This window comes from Archocentrus centrarchus, chromosome 19, assembly GCF_007364275.1.
Source record: "Archocentrus centrarchus isolate MPI-CPG fArcCen1 chromosome 19, fArcCen1, whole genome shotgun sequence".
In the NCBI taxonomy this organism is placed as follows: Eukaryota; Metazoa; Chordata; class Actinopteri; order Cichliformes; family Cichlidae; genus Archocentrus; species Archocentrus centrarchus.
Window position 1 is genome coordinate 1144323 of NC_044364.1, and position 22561 is coordinate 1166883.

Here is a 22561-nt window from a genome sequence, read left to right on the forward strand (position 1 = left end):
GTCTGCCAGTCTGACCAGCACCATCAATACTGCATCAAGTTCTTTCTAAACAGCTCAGAACTATTTTGCAGTCTATCCAGGGAGCGGTAATAAACATGCCTGTCTTCATTCCCAGGGCAAGAATCGCATTCCACCTCATCTCACCCTGTGGCTTTATTTTGTACAAGGGAGAACAGAATAATTGAGATCCACTTCTTTTGCGGCACAAGGTGAAGTTTGGAAATGATACAGGAAAAAAAAAAAGACTTGTTACATTATTAATCACTTCAAATATTAATTAGTAATCCTTTGTAATTAGTATTTGGTCCTTTCATCGCACAAAATCCACCGTTCTAAGAAGATTAAATGTTTACAAGACAGTGAGTCAATATTTGCACACTGGAAGTTAAATTGAATTATTCAAAAACTACCTCTGAGCTCTCAAACCGACCTGAGCGGCAGAGGAAGTTCATGCTGTCCAGTTCTGTCTCCTGAAAACACAGTTGGACCAGAGTTTGGCCCAGACCTCCACCTGACTTCTCAGTGCTCCCTCCTCCATCTCTCTCCTGACCACTGTGGTCTATCTGGCAGATGCAGAAATCTAGGGAAGCATGAAGATATTAAATGAAACCAGGAGGAATCAGCCATGCAGCTGCCACAATGCCCTGTGGGAAATATAGTAAAAAAGGAAAAGGGGAAAGCATTCCAGAGGCTCGTATCTACAGTGCTGGCAACTCATTGACCTATGACCTTTAGCTAGCTCATTAGCCATTTCGTTATAACTGATTCAGGAGACTCTGGGGGCATTATGGTTGTGTTGATGTTATATACCTTGCTTTTAATTACTGGCCTGAAACCGCGATATCACAATCCAAGTGTGTACTGCTGTGGCACCAAACTGCATCTGATAGTGAGCTGTGTGCAATTAGGGACATTTAAAATATCTTCATGCTGATTGGTGGTTTTGGTCGAACCATCTGAGACAAGGGACCAACCAAGGGCAGGGCCTACTCCTGAGGGCGGAGCAGCTGAGCTGGTTCGTCTGATGCAATAACCCCGTCTGCTATTTTAAGAACACAGTGAATGCCGTTTTTCCCTAATTCACTCAAGAGAAATTAATTTATGTGTATGTACTATACAACAATAGTTTTACACAAGCAGAGCTTTAGGAGCACAACAGGATGCTTTAATTTGAATTTGAATAAATGTTTGATTCTATCTTCCTGGTACAGTCCTCTAAACAAAAGCAACATTTATCAAGAGTTTTTAAACTGTAAAACATTTTTATTTTCATTAAAAAAAGGATTTAATAAAGATTTATAAAATCAGCAGCAAGACATTGTAGCTCCCCAAAAACTGAGCTTAAGGTCTGAACACACAACAGGTCATTGGCAGCATGTCAGCATAGTGTTACCTATTCACACTCACATGTTCATATCTCACAGCCAACTTAGAATCACCAGTTAAACTAACATGCATGGATTTGGATAGTAAGAGGAAGCCAAAGTACTGGTACAGTGCTAACTGCTGCACCGCTGTGCTGCCCCTTTACTCAAAAGTCAAAGTGACAACCACAGAGAACCAAGGTGCTTTAATTACTAACAACCAGGATATATATATATAAATTAGGGGTGGGACTCGATTAAAAAAATTAATCGAATTAATTACAAGCTTTGTAATTAATTAATCGAAATTAATCGCATTTTAATCGCATTTCAATATTTGACATGAGAAATATTAATTTAAGTTTAGTTGATTATTAATCAATATACATAAGCTTAAACTTCAAAATTTTGTTTATTTTCCCACCAGTCTACTACACAGACCAATGAAGGGTGGAAGTGCTCCTGTGATAAGCAAACTCCTGAAATTAAAGTTAAGCATCATAACTGGATAGTTTTATTCAACATTAATGTCTCACTTGTTATAGTTGGAAATTAATCATTCTCTCAGCTGTATTCCTTGATGTTGAAATGTGTTACGCTTGTTTTAACAGCTTATTTTGAATTAAAGACTTAAAATTAAATCACAAAAAGGAGAAAAAGTTCGTTCTCCGTTTAACAGCTGTTTTTACACAGCTGTGCTTCGCACTCACGGTTGCTAGGCGACATGAGCTACGCAGAGGTGACGGCAGCTGATATGAAGGCTAGCTGCTCACTTCCGGCCTTTGTGGTGTTCGTGGGCTGCGAAAGACGTGGGCCGGGTCCTTCGCAGGATGCGGCCCCTAATTTGGACATTGTGCGTCGATATAACCTGTATGCCGGGAACTCGTGCACTGAGAAACGTTCCACGGTGCAAAGTGCGATTAAAATGCGTTAAAATTTTTAACGCGTTAATTTCCCCATAATTAATTAATCGAAATTAACGCGTTAAAGTCCCACCCCTAATATAAATATGTAAGCAAGCAAGTTCATTAAAATGTTTTCTGCACTGGTTTACCCTGTGTTTCAAATCAACATTTCTCATATTTGATCAGTTTATGATCTATCAATGTATGTGATGTGACATTATTTTTATATTTCTGATTGGAATTTTTGATGAAATCTGAATATTCAAATCTGAAACATTCTGTCCCTGAGCTCCCCCTCCTTATATCAGGTTTATAAAGAAAATCATAGCCTACAAACCTTTCATTATGGGTAACATTTTTAGAAAGACTTTGTTTTTTAATGCAGCATGTAGCTGCTGCTCTTCACTTGTTAAAATGTAACCATCTATTCACAGTTTGTGACATCAGTCCCAACATTAAAACATTTTGTTTGTTTGTTCTCTGATTTGAGGGGGGAGAAAACACCTGAACGAAGGCCGCTGCTGCTTTTATATAAGCAACTATCTCATAGTAACATCAGGACAACACTCACATCGTCTATTAGTGTGTCAGTCGAGCTAATCGATGATGAATTAAACATTGATTCTACAGCATGTTTTAGGACTCGGCAAAGGAATTTGCTTCCTAATTAATGCAAACGTTATACATGCTTGTTCAAACCCGACTGTGAGAAAATATTGATGGAGCAAAGACTGAGTTTCCTCAGTTAAAGAGCCATGCTCTGTGACTGTCAGTGCTGTTGTCTCTCTCACTGTGTACAGAGGCATTCAAGGTCAACACTGATATATTCCTCCCAAAATACCTGTGACTGGTAACACGATGACTTCCGGCAGACAGCATTTGAGTGATATTTCAGAAAGTCCTATAGCCTTTACATAAATAGCCTGGCTGCTCACTGTCCTTCATGACTTCCTCCACTCTGACAAGGCTGATTGATAGGAATGTGCCTAATCCATTATTTTAGCCCATTGATTGAACGCAAAGATCAGTGTGGTGGCAGAAGTAACAGGACCCTCCTATGAGATGGCTCCTTCATGCAGGCGCAAGCAGAGGTGTCAGCTGCCGGCCTTCTAATCACCCTATGCTGTGAGTAATGGCTATGAAAGCAATCACAGAAGAAATGCATCATCTCAGCAGACGCCTGATCTATCAACCTGACTCACTCTCATTTGACTGAAACGCATGCCAACATGAAATATGACGCTTTGTTAAAGGCAGAAGAGAACTGGTGGCTCCAGAGCTGCAGAATGCAATAATTAAACACACCCATAAAAAACAATTGTATTTCATATATTGACATGTACATGTTGCACATTTTTAAAGCATCTCCCTGGGTAAACATTTCATGCTTGGCTCTGATGCATAATTACAATGATTCACCAGTTATATACCAACAGTCATTTTCCACTTCACTCATCTTTCAATTTGTTTCCCCACATGATATCAGCAGAGTAATAGTGGCAGAAGAAAGAAATGGCTCACTTGCACACCATCAAATAGCTATTTGTCAGAGAGTTTGATGTGTTTCGTACAAACAAAAGCAACAAGCAAGGCGTTCTCAGCTTTCCCAGAATTGTTGATGGCTCGCCTTATGAAGGAGTACCACGGGATCCTCCCTGGATTTCTTTACAAATCTGCCATATTTCACGCTGCTGTTGTTGCTGTTTTGGCTGTGCAGATGTAACACCCCCTCCACAGACACACACACACAGACATCTCCAAAGATCCTTATGAAGTATGCAGAGATATTTGCACAGTGACCCCTAGATTTACTACATCACGGGGCAGACCGGGCGTCGACACCGAGGCAGAGTTGGAGATTTTCTTTTAATGAGTGCGAGTGCGCCATGACCAAAAATGCTAAACGCAGCCTTTCACACTATAAGAGATTCAGATGATTTATGTTTTGGGCATCTAACAAATGCAATATTTGTCATTTTGCAACAAATTGCTGCTGCATCTCTGGAAATGAATTCTATAGATTTTTCTCTCGGCTTATTCTGGTTCTCTGAGTGAGGGTTATTACTTAATTAGATGGGAGGAAGGCTCTGTCAGACATCTCCCGTGCCTTCTAGTGAGACTTGTGTTACCCCAGCTGCTCGTGTAGAATACCGATCGCCCGGCAGACACTTTAACCAATTACCTGACATCAAATCTGAAATAATACATGAATACCATTCTGCAGATCCCTGCTCTGGCTTTATTTTCTACCTGTGTTGTTGTGGGTGAGTCACTGTTTTTCAGGATTAGATGGAATTTAAATCTTTCAAGTTTTACCACTCATCAGAAAAAAATAAAAACTTGATTTGAGCTGAAATGCTTTATAATGAAAATGAAATGTTGTACAAAGGAAGGGGTCCTGCAGCATATCACGGCATGATGTTCAGCGCGTGCTCCAGCACAACAGTCTCTGCTTTCATCACAGGAAACGATGCTCCAACATCACCCACAAAGGTTTCTTTGCTGAAGTTTATTTCTTGGATAATAAAATAATAATAATAATAATATTTTTTCACAGAAACTAAAGTACATAGTGCCTAAAAAGGAAGTTAGTGTCAGGGTAAGTCTTTCAGCTGTGTCTCCTGTGTGTCATCTGACAAACTGTAGCTGACAGGCCACGTGAGCTGCTTTTAGGGTGGCTCTCTGTCTGGTTTTCTGTCACAGAGCAAGTTTCAGCTGCTATTGTCTGCACAGCCCCTTCACTCTGAATGAGTGGAGCTTGGAACTCTTTCAAAGTTATTGCAGGTCTCTTGGCGTCCTTCCTCAGAAGTCTCCTTCCCGCTTGCTTACTCAAATTTACAGCTGTGCCAAACTCTCTCCATTTCTTAATGACTGATTAAAGTGGCATCAAAGGGGTGTTCAGTGCTTCTCAGTGACTTCAACAATGATTTAGGTGCCTCTTATTGAAGTCATGTATACTTGGAAACAAGTTTTAATATTTCAAACGAGAGAAGTGTTTTTACTGTAGCTGATCAAAGTCAAATCACTACTCAGTCTACAGCCACGCTCTCATCTGGAGGAGGCTGCCCTTGAACTGCTTAATGACCCACAACTTGGCACTTCCTGTAACATAAACCTAATAGTGCATAAGGAAAGGTGCTTTTGATTCTGCTTTGCTTTTCCAATGCATTTCATTACTGTACCTGAAACTTGACTTAGAGCTTGCAGAACAGGGCTGCAAAGCATGTATTAGACAGTGGAAACAATGGCAGAACCAGGGACAATGACCTGTTTAGTAGTAGAAAAGCTGGAACCTCTGGGTCTGAAAAACAAAGGTCGTGCTGAAGTGACTTAAATCTGCGTTCTTTGTGATTTGACTCCCATTGTTACAGAAACGCTCCAGTTGTATTGAAGGAAAACTACTCTTTGGCTCCCCTGCTCTATTGTCTCAGTAAACCATTTCTTGGTGAGTTTAGAGTTGCAATTGCTATTTTTGAGTCTTATTTTTAAAAAAAAGTTCATTCTGTAAATTCTGGACCCCTTAGGGTCAAAATGTAGGACATGCTTCAGGGTCTTCGCCTGCTCATTATGTCCGATATCACTCAGTGATTAGTGCGTACCCATTGTTCAAGCTGAGACTTTTTGCCACTGCCATATTTTGATGTCATGGTGGTTACATCTATCTTTTACATTCAGTCAGTGTAATTACTACCCATGAAAGTGTGGCTGATGCTGTTGTCAGCTTGTTTTCACCCTGTGTGAGTCATTGTGGTAAAATACGGTCTTGGTGCTTCGAGTGCTCAGAGTAAAAAAGCACGATGTAAGGACCCGTCCATTCAAACTGCTGGTGGAACGACCACGATGGCTGTTCTGAACACGGTCACGTGTTCATGTGTCTGTAATGCACCAACAGTGCAACATGTTCTCACAAGAGTTTACAGCTGGGCTCAGATGTACAGGAGGTGTGGTCTGACCCATGACTACTGAATAAGGGGCTCTGAAAAGAGGGGGTGACCTGTCACATTCTGCAGCCTTTTAATGTGTTTGTGACCCCCCCATGAAGTATTTTAATCTTCTTAATAAAATAATGGTCTTTGATCCGATGATTATTAACAGATCAGGGGATCACTCCTCATCCTTAGGAGAATATAACTGCCTGGATTAGAATTTCCACAGCAACTAGCAAATATATATTTGTTTGTTTTTAATAATTTACTAGAAATAACAAATTCCACCTTTGATGAAATGTTGAATGAAATGAATTCCCAGTCATTGGGATGCTGTTATGTACGGATGATGATTGTTTCTGCTTTGGTTTGCTGGTAGCAGAAATGAGAAAAAAAAAAAATCACCATAAGCTAAAATTTGTCCTCATATTTCAGCACGGACCAAAGTGGCGCAACCAACAGAAAGACTGATTATGCCATCTCTGCACTACAGTTGATAAAGCTACATTATTCCAAGTTGACTAACTACAGAGGGGAATGAGTACTTTTTATAGGTGCTGCATACTGTGTGCAGAGAAAAGGATTTTAGTTCCCAGTGAGAACAAATCATGGTCAAATATTAAAATACCCAAATACAGGGCTACAAAAACCTTTTCTACAGTCATCCCTTCCTGGCAACTAAATTGATCACAATTGCTGTGATCACTACAGCTGATGTGACCAGTGGCATTTTTCTTAAATGTTAATAAAGCCATGCTGAAGGGTGCACTATTCTCAGCAGGAACTCTGTAGCCTGTGGCTGCTCACTAAATCTCAATGACTTCATTAAGTCATTACCATGAGTCACGGTGTGCAGTGCCAACAGCAATTAAAACACAACAGAAAAGAACACAGTCCTTGGGCCACTGTTTTGCTCTTGAGACTGCTACGCTTTACTAGATTTAGGAGAATGACTGACATATCAATAGGTGCCTAGGTGGATTAAAGGGCCTCGATCAATATTCAGATTTGTCTCACTCGCACCCTTTGCCTGGAGCCAGTTGTGCAAACCGTGTCAAGTGCTGTCTGCATTTGGGCTTCAGGCTGTTGAAGCAGGACAGATTTTCTGTCACATCAGGAGTGTGATGGAGGTTTCTGAAGGTTTCGGTTGAATTTTTAATGGTGCAAAACAAACAAAAACTTTTTGACATAGGGTGGGCAAAAATGATTGATAAATGGTCAAAAACAATCAAAAGCCAAGCAACAGGGCTCTGAAAGTCTCTACCAGCACTGTGCAGTACAGAGAAGACTGCTTAATACTCATCCAAATCTCTTTGTTAGTTCATTCCTCATTCAGCCAGGAGGCCAAAGGAGATGAAAAAAAAATCACAACTTTCAATGAATACGTCAAAGCTTTAATTCAAGCCTCTCCTCTGTCCTCTGCAGAAACACATTTCTATTCATGAAGCCAATCCTTCATAGTCATTACACTGTTTCCTTATGTTTCCTTTGTAAAACTCCAGAAAAATGGTAACTCAATTGCACCAGTGGGCTTCATCCCCTATGCAGTCTTAAAGAAGCCTTTATCTTAGCAAATGACTGGCAGTTGATTATGAAAAACACAGCTTTTCTTTTTTTTCCCCTCCTGCGTAAAGACAGTCCACCCACACCTTCTCCTTTTGTGTGCACCATTGTTATGGCTCCATTGTTAATGAGTTTAGAATTAACTGTCTGTATTGACTGGAGACCGGAGACCCTGCTGAGCCTGATTGTGTTGTTGAATGGGGAGCTGGAGGATAATGTATGGACAGAGGTGTACGCTGTGTGCAGGTATCTGCTCGCTGTCTACAAATTCAGGCACTGCCAGAAGTAGGAAGGGATTTTCGTGGTGGTCACACCTCAGTGCACGTGACTGCTGTACAGCCTGACATCAGGTGTCATCCGGTGGCCATTCATCTACTTTAAGAGATTGGTTTTTATTGTAATGTTTGATGTAAGGAAGGCATCAGCTGCTACAGCTGGAGCTCCAGTCAAAAGGGGGCATTAGATGCTACCCAAACTAATCCATTACTCTCTGAATCACTTCTACTTGTTTATTCAGACACATTTGGCATTAACTGTCATCATCGCAGATATAGCTGTTAAAAAGTACACCAGGTCTTACTGTGCTGTTTCCATTCAGCAATAAATGGAAGCACAGATTGATTAGAAACAGCACCCACATGTATTCATTCATGAGACAGCTGATTTTCATCATATATGAAAACAACATGTGATGACATTAGCATTTCAGTTTATTGTTACATGATTTGGTTGATCTCATTTTTCTTTGGTACACAGAACAGGTGCAGCTTAATTGTGTATTAACAGAAACAGCAGCTTGGATTGTCGTCCATATTTACAATACTTATTTCCCAAAAGCTCAGTTTTCTGTGACCACGCCGAAAGAAGATGCTGGCATTATTAGACGTTTCCACTTTAGAGAAAAGGTGAAAATGGGGTCCTATTGGTCACTTGCATTATTGTGGTGAATCCCCCACAGCCAAGAAGCACTCAGAGCATTGCTCTAAAAGAGACACATCCAGCTGCAGGGGAGCGCTTGTGCCGGTTTCACCATCATGGTGTTTTAAACAAAAGGTGATGAGGGAGGGGTGGATCTGATTAATGCTGCAGTCACTTTAGGGGAAACAGTGGTTGGAGACCGCAGCATGACCAAAATTATTGCGCCCGTGTGCAATAATTTCTTGTTGCCTCCGATATGGTTGCTTTAAAGACAGATCAGGTCTGTGACCACTCGGTGTCACAATGGAGATAAAACAGCAATAAGACAAAGTCATTCTCTGCTATAGTTTGCAGTTGTGAATCAGATTAAATATGCAGTTTCTTTTTGGTAATACTGCAGTTAACTGTGATAAACTGGTGAAGATTGAAAATCTGTTGGTGTCTACATACACAAACTCACATTAAACATAAATTTATATTAACTACTTTCATTCAAAGTGCAGCCAGAAACTCACAGATAGCTACTGCAGGACTGATTTAACTGCAAAATGATGTATTGTAAGTGCTCAGAAACCTTGATTATACTGTAATTTACTGGAATAGGCCTACAACCAGTTGGCAACCAATTTTGTCACGTCCCCTGTTGCAGAGACTTGCTGAGCTCCTCAGCACAGACTGACTAAGACTGATTGGTAATTTGTCTGCATTTAGAAATTAGACAGCAGTTATTTGCAAAACCTCACCAATCTGAGAGCGACTGCAGTCAGTCCAAGTCAGACCAGGATGATCTGGAGACAGGTTGCCTCCCACCGGGAGACCTGTTCAATCACCTTGCGATTGGTTGCCCAGAGGGTGATGGTGTTGCCTCTCGATGGCCAGTTTGTTTAGTTCTTGCAAGCAGTTGCTAAATGCACCAACCCCCCCCTCCAAAAAACAAAAAACAAAAAACAACACTGTATGCTCCCAGGTTAGCAACTTGCCCATCATACAGTACTGTAAGTGGTGAAATGGGGATATTAATGAGCAGTGCAATCATGTTGTAAAAGTAAGACAAGAAGCTACAAAACTTCATTCCCACATTTTTAGGTGTTTTTCATGAGTTTGATGTTAAGATTTGATCTTTGTGTATTAGTACAGAAACAAACACATTAGCGTGTTCTGAGGGCTGGAACTTCAGTGTTACCTGTTGTCTAATTTTGATTGTGCCTCGGCAGCATTCAGACTAAGGCAGCATTCAGCGCTAACGTGAGCTTTGCTGGAGGGTGTCTGCTGCGTGTATGTTTAGCTCGTCTGTTGATGGTCCATTAAATACCTTAAACCCCATTATTATCCTGTTAAACAAAGATGTGCCACATGGATCAAGCAGGTTAAGAATTTTTAGGAAGAGAACATTAATGTTTTATCCTAGTTTGGTCCCTGCGTGGGTTACTTCACTGGGAGATCCAGGACCTCAGGGCTGAAGCAAAGCACTCATGCCAATTTACAACATCCATCAGTGGTCAAGAAATTAGTTAGCTGCAGAGAAGTGTTTAGCAAAAAAAGAAAAAAGAAAAAAAGAGTGTTAAGTATACTGAAGTAGTCTGGCTGGATTTTCATCTGTGCCTCCTCTGTCTCTGCTTCTTCTCTTCCCCTCTGTCCTGTAGCATAATTCTCTAAAATGAGCTTGTGGACAGGAGATGAGATATGATTCTTGGAATTAAAACAGCATTTTCTACTTTGATCATCCAGCACTGTGTGGAGCACTGAAATAAGACTCTCCCCTTCTTTATCAAATCTCTGTTCTCACTCTCCCTCTCCTAATCTTTCCCTTGCTCGCTCGCCCCGCTCTATCTGAGCTTGGGGGATAGCTGTATGAGATGAAGAGTTAATGAAGATTTTTTTCTTCCCCTGCATGAAGGCTGGTAAACTCTGACAACTTTGTACTCCGCTTTTGTTAATCACGTCACGATTGGCTTCCCTGCTTTACATTCTCAACCCCTGAACCAGTTAAGCATGAATATTTAACATTATTATTTCCAAGTCCCTAAAATATGGCTTAAATAATTGTATGAGCTGCTGTTATGCAAATGAACTATAGTTACAGCCAAACAGCTTCAGCCTTCTCCATGTAACAATCTCAGCGATCTCCCCCTTTACTCCTTTTCATTACGCACCATCTTATTTTATATCACTTACACACCCTCATCCTTACACAAACACTCATATGTGGCCATGTCTTCATAAACTGCTAGTGAGATGCAACATTGTCAAAAAGCCATTTAAGATGTTATCATCTGATATGGAGGCTGACGTGGGATGGTGCTGGCAGTGTGGTTATGTAAGCAGCTTTCTCAGGGACTGATCGCAATCCAGCAGGGGAGCAGCGGTGTGTGTGTCTGTCTGTCTGTGTGTGTATGTGTGCGCATTGAGTGTGGGGTGGGGTTTGTGTGTGTGTGTGTGTGTGTGTGTGTGTGTGTGTGTGTGTGTGTGTGTGTGTGTGTGTGTGTGTGTGTAAAACAAATCACACATTCGGTGTGCTACATAATATTGTATCCAGTGTTTTGCCACAGGTACAGAGATTCTCTCCTTCGGGGGAATTGATTTGTTAACATGCTAATGCGCCGAGATTAGTGAAGCATGAAACTGTGCGTACCTTCACTCAGTGAGGTGCTGATTGAAGGAAATCAACGACTGGGGAAGCAGCTGAAGGAAAAGAAATGCACATTTTGGAAATCAAAACTTAAACCCTGCATTTATTTACAGACTAAAGATAGATACATTTGATTTTTAACCAAACTAACTGTAACCACACTGTAGCCCTGAAGCTCCATCCCCATATTCAGGGTTTTCAGTCACGTGACAGGAATTTCTATGCATCTCATATTTATGGGGCATCGTCACCTCAGAGCCAGACTACCAAACTCTTAATGTATTCTGCTGCAGTATTAAGAAAGTCATTTCAAACATTTCTTTCACTGAACTATGGAAATAAATAGTTTGGAAGTCTTTAAATCATCATTAAATTACTGCAGGTTTCTTCTCTCTCAGTGAACCAGTGGAGTATCCTAACAGCTGCTCTGCATGCTACACTGAAAGATTACAGTTAGCTCATTACAATGATCCATTTGTTATGATGAATTAATAATCATTTTGTTTGACTGTGTGTTCAGCTCCCAGGCTGCATCTGCACTATCAGCGAACATGGTTAATGCAATTTTAGGCCAACATATGCTACATTGTGTGTCAATATGAAATGCAAGAGTACATGAAGAATTTGTAGTCATAAAAAAACATTTAGTTTTATTGCAACATGCATCACAGTATGGCAGCAGCCCCTGAAGTCAGTATTCCCATCATGTTGCTCATTAATGCTCATTACGATCAGTGATGTTTACAGCATTGATTGCTGGATGAAAACAGATTTGTAAATTATGAACTCCTCAGTAAATATCAGTGGGGCCAAGTGTTGCCCATAATATTGGCTCATATGCTTAAATTATTCCTCTCACCTTGGGTCTGTATATATTATGAACACATGGCACGTTTGTGGCTGACATTTGAGGAGTCTGACTCCACATCATTGATTTCAGGAGGTAGTCCTGCTGATATGTCAAGGCCTACAGGGGCATAGGTGGCTGGAAATGCAGCAGCAGCCCTGCAGAACAACCTTGGACTCAAAATTTGAGCAAACATTGTTCAGTTCTGATGGTGGGTGTCCTGGAAAGGAGATTTACCCTTTGTGCACCCACTTCTCTCTGCAGCCTCTACAGCCAACATTGCTCCTGCTGAATAAATCGCTCCTCCTTATTCTAACTAAGGAGCAAAACTAGTGTTGTTTACTGCTCAGCTTATGATGATATTTGTAACCCTACTTTAGAGAGCCTCAGATTCATCTTATCTCCCTGCATTGCACGTCAAAATAACTGCTTTAAATGGCAACACTGTGAAATGAGACGATTGTTTTGCTTGTGCAACGTCGAAGGGAAATGCTGAATCTTCCTGTGGCAGTCTTCAACTATGAGTTTCTGTTGACTAAAAACACTGCACGCATCATAAAATACACTGCATAATGCTGACTCAGGAGAACAGTAACTAATGCTCAGGCATCAAGGTTTCTTGTCACAATTTGCTTCTAAAAAAAAAAAAAAAAAAAGCGTGGATAAGCCCTCCGGCTGCTGTGAGAAACCACAAATAAGACTGGGCTTTTGCAGCTCTTACAGCAGGGTCACAAAGAGATGAATTACCTGCATTACCTCCAATAAAGCAAAGAAAATATATTCTGTAGCTACTAAAGCTGAAGGTTTATGGTAGCTACAAATTTTCCTAGGCTTTAAACTGAGCATAGATTTTACTGCAGGTCCTCAATATCCCACACTGCAGGAATACATTCACATCCTCCTCATTATCCCCCTCACCAAGCATAAGGCATCAATCAGGTGCACTGAGTGTGTTCTCTGGGGGAAACACTGTGCAATCATCAATACGTCAGCCTCACATCACATGTCTTACGGATTTATCAAATCATTGATTATTTATTGATAAGGATAAAACTCAAGGTCATCTCTTAAGAATCTTCACCAACACTTCTTGAGAGGGTACAGGAGGGGGCAGATGTCAGTGGTCCTTCCTGCTCCTGGAGTTCAGATTTCACCGTCTCATGAGGTCAAAATGACCATAACAAATCTGAGGAAGCAGTTATCATGAGCCGCTCATCAATAAGCTCAGTGCTGCTGATATTATAATGAGCACATTCAAAGATGGATGTCAAAATGATTCCAGTGAAACAGATATGTCACTCAGCTTCACTCCATCCACATCCTCCTCGCTGAACAGTTATGACAGATGTTTGCTCTGAGTACCTGGTTTGTCTTCATTTTTTATGAAGATTATGGGCTCATTATTTTTGTCAGCTGCAGGCAATTGTAAGCTGCCATATGTTGTTTCATATTAATAAGTCAAAACAACAAGTTAAAGTGTTTTGTTTAGATAGAAAAACAGGTTAAAGTCAATAAAATGATACATTAAATATATGAGCTTGTTATTATGATACTATGATTGAATTATTAATACACTAAATTTGTCTTTGTGTGTTTATTTCTTTATTTGTGTGCCAACTCCTTCAACATGATCATCAGCTGAGCAACCAAACGCTCATTTCACAACAACAACATCTCATTTCTCTCCAGAAGATTTCAATCATGCATGATATATTATGATGCCATCAGGCTGCCTGCCAGCCAGCTAACAGTAAGCTAAAATGACCTGTTTTTTGCCTTCATGCACCTTCTGAAATCATCCTAAAAGGCCGTCCAATCCCAGCGCAGGTCCGGGACTAAAAGAGGGTGGTCTGGGGTAACAATGGCCCCTGAAAATTGATTGCTCTCACTAATCTCTTAACAATTTACTGTGTGTAAACTGGAAGATAACCCTCAGTTCTGACGTGACTGTAATGCTCAAAGCTTGTACAAAGTTAAAGCATATCAGTGCACAGCAGTGTTTGTGTTATGGCTCAGTTTTTTTCAGGGGGCTAATAATACTGACCCTGCTAATATTGTTTGTTGTTTGTTTGTTTGTTTTTCTGAAATAATTCTGTTATTGTGAACAAAAAGAAATAATTTATGCTTTCTAAGGAAAACTAGTATGTTTAGAATTACCGTGTGGAAAATCCTTTGATCTTTTAAAATAACACTTTGGGGAAATTTTTGACAAAAACTTCATGGGATGGGGGGGTGGGGGGGACTGAGTCCGGCCCAGATAACTCAGAGTGCTTTGGTCCGCTGCCTGCTGCCTTTACTTTGAAAAATCAATTAAAAAATACAGAATCATTTGGAATACATCGTTTTGTTTTTTACTCCCACCACTAAATAGATTCAAACATTTACTGTTGAAACCAGATCCCATTTCAGTAGCTCCGTTAACTTGCAGCTGGAACACCATTAGTATTAGCTTAATTTTTTAAAGTAGTTTAACGTGATGTAGAAGTAACAAAGAATTTTCCTTCCCTGGATTGTTCCTTACACTTAAAAAAAAAAAAAAGATACATGAAAGAGTCAGTACTCTGTGCACTACTGTGGTCACACTGGTGCAGTCTGTGTGTGTGCCTTCACTCTGCTGGGTTTGTGTAATTTAGCATTTCAGTACTGAGGTGTAGTGTTTTCATATTTCTTTCACAGGGGATTTCACATAAACCACTTAATGTATAACTACACTTAAATCTGCAATGCAAGCTCATCAGCATATCCACAGTAAAATAAAAACGCCCACCTCTCGTCATGAATGTACCACCGACTACAGCGGTTCATCTGGTCAGCAGGTTTAAGGTCAGAACTGGTATGCATACATTCAGGCGGCGAGCTGGGGAACTCATCCCTGTGGCTGTGTGTCGTTGTGTGGGAGGCAGCCGCGATGAGAAGCTGATGTTAAATCGATGGTGATGAATCAAAGAGCTGGAGTGGTTGGAGCCCTGCGGTGTTGGGGTGTGGGGAACAACAGTGACTTTTACATTTCCTCCCTTCTACTCATTAGCCTCTTCTTTTCTCCTCATACCCCAAATTCTCTCTTCATCTTGAAATCCTCTCCGTCTCTCCCTGTTGAGAGGAATTTAACATGAATTTCTGTGTGTGTACGCAGGAGAGAGAGTTGACTTGATGCTCTGTGTCATGGTGTCAGGTGGCATCAGACAGCAGCTGATGGGAAGATAAATTGTAAGATGATCTATACCCAAGCACTAAAATTGTTCTCATTTCCAGCAGCTTTTGCACATACATGGAGGCTCTATAAAGGAGCTGTTTGTCATGAAACGAAGCTGCTGCGCTGCTTTAAGACTGCATTTTGCCGTGTAACTGCAAAATGATCATTTCCACTGTTGTGAATTTAACCACATGTAAAAACAGTAACTGCTGGTTGCTCAGTGTGAGTACATTTTGTGTTCTATTACAATACAAGTGGCACAATCTAATCCCTTGGTTCTGTTTTCTAGGAGAAAAACATTGGCCGGTCCGCTCCCAGAGTCACCATGGTAGGGATGGTTATTCTTTGTGAAAGGTTAAAGTTGCCTCTAGCCACTTTTTATGATTTCCGCATTTGTCTTATGAAGCTGTTAAAGATTAATAGAGGTAATATAAAATAAGACCAAATTCCTGCTCAGTGTTTGGAGGCAGCTTATACCTGCAGTGTTAATCGTAGTGAAGTGCCTTCCCATTGATCTATCTTTGTATGCCTAACCTGTGTATTCTCCCTCTTGACATTTAGTTCTCCTGTCTGTGTGACGAGTGCACATGTGTAGTCTGGTTTGTGTGTGCTAGTTTCAGGGGTGTAACGGTACATTAAATCACTGGTAGAAAGTCCATTCAAACATATTTATAGCAACTTTATAACAAATGTCAAGTTGAAGTTAGACAAAATAGGACACAAGTGCTGTAACTCTCCTGCCAAGAATATTGGCACAACTCATGTTTATTTTATCAAGCCTGAAGCAGGAGTTGTGTAGCCTAGCCTAGCTTAGCAAAACAACCAGAAACATGAGGAAATAGCCGACCTGGTTGTGTCCAAAGTTCCAAAACACACCAGTCAAATAACTGACACCTTTCAATCCCCTGTGTAACCATTTCTACACAAACAGTAGGGTAGATGTGATCACTCGTGGCTTTACTGGGAGTGTACCTGCAGCCTTGTTTGTACGGTCACATCTGAGCCACCTGCTGGTGTCTCGGCCTTTGTGACTAAATCTTTAGATGCTACGTAGAAAAGGTGGACAGACTGGTGGCAGTTTTTGTCAGCAATAAGTTAAACTGCCATTCAAATGTAGTTAAGTGCACATATGAACTGTACTGTCAAGAAAGAAAAAATACAAAGGTTTTACATATCAGGACATCACAAAAAATGATCTGGTCCTTAGCGGGTCTTACAATTAGGTAAATACAACCTGACATATTACACTGTGTCATTATATATTTAACAAAAACTAAGCCAAAATGCAGAAGCAGTGTGTGAAAAAGTAAGTTTTAGCTTTTAGCTGCAATAACTTAAATATGTTCTGTATGCTGTTATCAGTTTCTCATGATTTGTTTCTGTTCATTGAGGTTTGCAGGTGTTCGTTTATGCACAGCTCTCTTAAACAGCATTTCAAATAGGCTGAGGTCTGGACTTTGACTGGGTCATTGCAACACTTTCATTCTTTATATTGTTTCATATTTTAGGAACGAATTTGGAAGTCCCTCTGGTCAAGTGTGTAAACAAATAACAGCCTGGCAGACTTAAGAAATGTAAACAGTCTTCAAAATGAATACCAGTACTTCTGCTACTGCTACTACTACTAATGATACTACTAATAATAATATTTGCAGGTGTAGGCTTTAACCTTTTAATTTAAACATATTCCAGTATTTTTCATCTTATCTCCTCCTAAATGATTTTATGTTGCATTAACAAGGAATGCTGTCATTGCTGGATCACTTACAGTTTGTTTTCTTGGTACTGTCCCACGGATGCTGGAGAATCTGGATTTTTTTTTCCTTCCATTGCAGCAAGTTTCTCATCTCAGACTGACAGATCACGTGCTCCCGGTCCTCCACCTGTTCATTGCTTTTTGTTTTCTGATAGTGTTTTTATTCATTTATTTTTAAATGGTCATCACTCCCATGAAAACACTTTGGAAAGCTGCCCCTTCTCTGGCTTCCTTCTTGGACCTTGTAAACTCTTTTTAAAGTTTCTCCAGTCAGACGTTCTCCTTCTTTTAGCCTTAGCGGTGCAGGCTTCCCTCTCTTAGAACATTGACATTGTTCTTTCCACTTCAGGTTGCAGATCCAGTTGATTTAGTCTGACTTACTAACATACGCATGTCCATAAGAACAAAACTGACTGGTGCACACTTGTCATAAATCTGACCTTATCGGCCTGAACTCATTTTTTGCACAGGATAAGATCGTTTCACACACATTAGTAAATGAGGCTCATTGTCCTGTTGCAGGACTCAGTTTTGGCCATGCTTCAGCTGTCGTACAGATGGCCTCTCAGCTGACACTGGAATACTTTGGTATATTGCAGCAAAAAAAAAGCCCAAATCATCGCTCCTCCACCACTGTGTTAGACAGTTGGTGTGAGGTGTTTGTGCTCAGTTGTTTGTTTTGGTTTTCACCAAAACAAGCACTGTGCATCATGGCCAAATGTCCCGCGTTGGTCTCATCTGTCCAAAGGACATCGTTCCAGAACTCTAGTGGAAAGTTCAGATACAATTTTTAAAGCCTAACTCATGCTACGATGTACATTTTAGAGAGAACCCTTCCAAACGAGCCCTACATGTTCAGCTGTTTTCTAATTGCAGTGTCATGAACTTTAACCTTTAACATGCTCACTGAGGCCTGTAGAGTCTCAGTGGTAGCTCTTGGGTTTTCACAGTTCCTCTGAGCATTGCACATTCTGACCTTGGGGTGAATTTGATGGGACGTCCATTTCTGGCAAGACTGACAGCTGTCTTGAATGTTTTCCCACATGTGAGGAATTTTCTATCACTGTGGAATTATGACCTTGAGATTGTTTGGAAATGGCCTCATAACCCTTCCCAGATTGAGCCTCTTAACACCTATGGGACTGGTAAGGTGTAATTTTCATTAAATAAATAATAACAGTGTAATATGTTATGTTTTGTAGTTCATCTGAGGTTGTATTTACCTAATTTTAAGACCTTGTAAGGACCAGATGGTTTTTAAGATGTCCTGATGTGTAAAACCTTTTTACCATGTCTGCCCCCCCCCCAAAAAAAACCCTTACTTTATCCAAGCTTAATTGCAGGGATTTGGTACGCTCAGTTAATGTGCTCCAACAATCTGAATCCAGTGTCTGCCACTGAATGATAGCCATGATGAGCTGTACATCCAGGGCCCAACACATAGGATGTTGTAGCTAACAGACAAAAAAAAAAAAACAATGTTCTGTTACAGCTGTCCAGGTGGGGGGGTCTCCAACTATGGAAAACTCACATGGAAATATAGACTAAATTATTGCTGCACTAATTGAAAGCAAACTGGACCCAGTGTCCTGTAACAGGCTACGTACCGTAACACCCCTATCTGTTTCTGTTTAGATCAATGGTGTGGTAATGTGGGCTTGCCTACAAAGAAACACTGTAAAGAGGAGATTTCAACTGCACTAAAAAAAAAAGTCCATTCTTTAAGTAAAGTTTGGGTCTACTTATTGCAAAAGAAAAAAGTAACCAAACTAGGACAGACTTTGGTAAACAAGAATATTCTGCACCTCCTGATGTTTGCTGGAGCTGGCCCACATTATATTAATTTTTTTTATTGTGCTGTGCATTAAAACCCAACTGGTCTCATTTCACTCCTGTGTTCTAATTCCTGCCCTTTGAAATGTTTGGAAATTTTTCACTTTCTATGTGTTGTCCTCTTTACTGAACTGAATGTCCTAACCTCTCTGGTGTGCGTGCTCTTCGATTCTGTCCGTCTCAGTGGAGAGGAGGGCTGGTCTATGAAGGCATGGATAAAGGCAGTTTTGATGATGTTACTTTTTTAATTTTAAGAAGACATCAGATAAATCTGTCCTTATTCTTGCTTACGATATACGGACCCTCCTCTTCCTCCTCTACCTCTTCTTCGCCCTCCGCCTCCTCCCAAAGGAAGTCTGCTTTTCAACAGCCTACAAAAGGAGTCGGTTGGTATGTCAATCAACTGTGAAGCAGAAGAAATGGCTTTTTTTTCTGCTCTAGTGTTCCTCCTACAGTGTGCCAAGCGATGAAAATGACATATTGTTGCACTGTTTGATTTTCAAGAGAGATTATCTTTAAACCCAGAGAGTCACTGTGGGTTCGTAGTGAGAGAACCGACTGTAACCATGCAGGCTTTGTAGGAACATCATGAAGCACCACTTCAATAAAATGGATGCCTTATTGCCTTTTAACACACGGGGTCAGAACGGTCCACAGTGGGTCCGCTGTCTATCACATTTCAAAATGAACTGGGTATGAAGTCCATCTCAACCTCTTGCCCTTCCCCTTCCCTGCTGAGACTATGATGGCACATTTGTCAAGCAGTAGAGGCAGAAACTTGTCAAGTAACTACTTGGCCTTTGGTGTCTTGGGGGTGATTGTGAGTTATGAGATAAAGAGTGATACTTACTGGCACTGTGGATGGAAACAGTCTGTGCTGTACTGGGATTTTACTGCACTTGGAAGAACATAGTACATTTGCAATCTGCAGCTCTAGTGACTCTCATTAATGTATTTATCTATGAATGCATAATGAAATCTGAGTATTTCAGTCCTTCCAACAATTCCAAGCACATTTTAATTAGTTTTCACTCATTAGCAGCAGATCAATCTCAGCCATGTAGCAGCAATATACTGTATTTGTAATACCTCAGGTACACAGACAGGCAACCACAGTAGTTATGTTTTATATTTTAGTATGCATTATGTGTGTAATTTAAATGGACTAGTTCTTATATAGCGCTCATCTGCTCTGCTTCGAGCACTCAAAGCTCTTCATACTGCATTGAAGTGCTTTTCCTATCTAGCATTTGCGCACACATTCACACTCCGAGGAATACAGCTCAGGCTTCAGATTCTTGCCCAAGGACACTTGGGCACGCAGACAGGAGCAGCCAGGAATCGAACCACCAACCTTCCTATTAGTAGATGACCTGCTCTACCCTGATTTACCTTGCTGCTTTCAATAATGAATAATTCACCACTGAATGAGCCTAAAATTGAAAATATGATCTAAACCTTTCATTTGATTTTTGTAGCCACTGAGGGGATCTTATCACAGTGGGTCAGTGACAAGTACAACAGATTGTGTGATGCATTTGTTTAGAATTTGTATTGCAAACCTGACCTGTAATACCTGTAATACAACTGAAGTGGTTTTAGTTTAGACTTTGCCTGCTTCTCTCTATTGGCCTTTTACTAAAGTGCAACAAATCTCCATTTTGGTATTTCGAGCACACACTCTACAAAGGATTTGAAATTGATGTATTGTGTTGTTTATGATTAAATAATATAGGCTATGTGGTTACTGGTTTTCTAATACATGTAATAAGTGTAATAAGTCTTTACTTGTTGTTCAGAAGTGATTGTCTGCCTCTCGTTTGCCTTCATTGTACTGTTTGTTCATCAGTGTTATAATTCTGGTTGCAATATCACTATTTATTTATTAGAGTTGTTGTCAAATGTGATCTTTATGGGGGAAAGAGTAATTATAATAATAATAATAATACTTTTTATTTGTAAGCGCCTTTCATGACACCCAAGGACACATTACAGGGGTTAAAAAAAAGGAATCAAATAAAGCACAAACAGAAACTAAAATGACCAAAGGAACTGAAACGAGTTAAGCTCTAATTCAACTGCTTTTACTTTAGTAAATTTAAAATGTTAATAAAAAGTCAGAAATTCTGATCAACCTCAAATCTCTGAAGTTAATATTAGAAAAATGTAAATAGATTTTAATGGTCGGCAGGTGGAATGATTATTTTCTTTCTTTCCTGATTTCCAAGAGGTGGGAGAACAGGTTAATAAAACAAAAACTACACATTCTGAGTGGGTTAGAGTTGTGTTAATCTCTGGTGGTGATTCAGACTTCAAGGGAAAAGTAGTAACTAATACTCAGTTTTAGGACATTGTACTTTTACTAAGGTGTTTTTAACACTAGTAGTTTTACTTGTAATTGTGTAGTATTTCAGTAATGTAACAGTATTACTTGAGAAAAGTTGTGGTTAAAACACAGGCAGAACTGCAGTCATAATAATATTTTGACTGCTTCGGTTAACTTAGTATTACACATCATTAGGTTTAAAGGGCTGGAATTTAGCTATACATACAAAGTACAGTACATTGGACACAGCAATGTACCTATCAGTGTATTTGTGTATTTGTCCATTACAAATAAAGCTGCTCTCAGCTGCACACTTATTCAAAGGGGTCACCACAGTGGGCAGCTCCACATATTTGATTTGGCAGATTTTCCTGCCAAATCAAATATGCCCGTCCTGATGCAAAAATAAAAATCTTTTAAGGTATACTGGGGTGGAACAGTTTATGTACTGGCTGGAAATACACAGTGTATTGCATCTGTATTATTTTTAATATGCTATACATCAGCTACACACACACACACACACACACACACACACACACACACACACACACACACACACACACACACACACCCTCTACCAGAGGCCTGGGAGCTTGAGGGTCCTGTGCAGTATCTTAGCTGTTCCCAGGACTGTGCTCTTCTGGACAGAGATCTGGGACCACTGATACCTTCACCTTCCAGACCTTCTCTAGTCCTTCTCTGAGCACTTGGTTATTATCGAGCTTCTCGTGTTCCTTCTTCTTGATGTTGCCATCACTTGGTTTTGCACCCTCACTGCGGCCTTCTTCCTCTGTTTGTCCACCACTACTATGTCCAGCTGATTAGCCATTGGCTTTCACCAAGATCTTAGCTTGATCACGCTCAACCACCTTTGGGAGCTTATCCTGTTTTGACCTCAGGACTTCCAGGTCATCCTCTGCACACATGTTCCTGTATACTACGTCTGGTTATGGTGTGTGCTGGATTGTCTCAAGGGCATCTCTGCACAGCCTGCACCTGGGGTCCTGCCTGGTGTGATAGAGCCCAGCCTCTATCAACCTTGTACTTGGACCTTGTTCCTGTGCTGCCATGATTAGTGCCTCTGTGCTGTGTTTCAGTCAAGCTTTGCCCAGCCTGCGGCAGGATTTTTTGATGTGACCAATTCTATCTGCTGGTGGTACATGCTGTGCAAGGGTCTGTCGTGCCAAAGCATCTCAATCAGATTTAAGTCTGGACTATGATTAGGCCACTCAAAAACCTTCATTTTGTTTGCTGCTTTTTTGAGTCATTCAGAGGAGGACTTGCTGGTGTGTTTTGAA

General features: G+C 40.5%; 1 protein-coding gene across 1 annotated transcript in view; it reads left to right on the forward strand.

The window, feature by feature from the left end:
• Window positions 1-22561, forward strand: part of LOC115797762 (protein shisa-6-like) — an 82013-nt gene that overhangs the window by 36462 nt on the left and 22990 nt on the right. Inside the window, 1 exon segment of the mRNA XM_030754255.1 lies at window positions 15635-15673. Within this exon segment, the coding sequence (XP_030610115.1) occupies window positions 15635-15673 (39 nt within the window).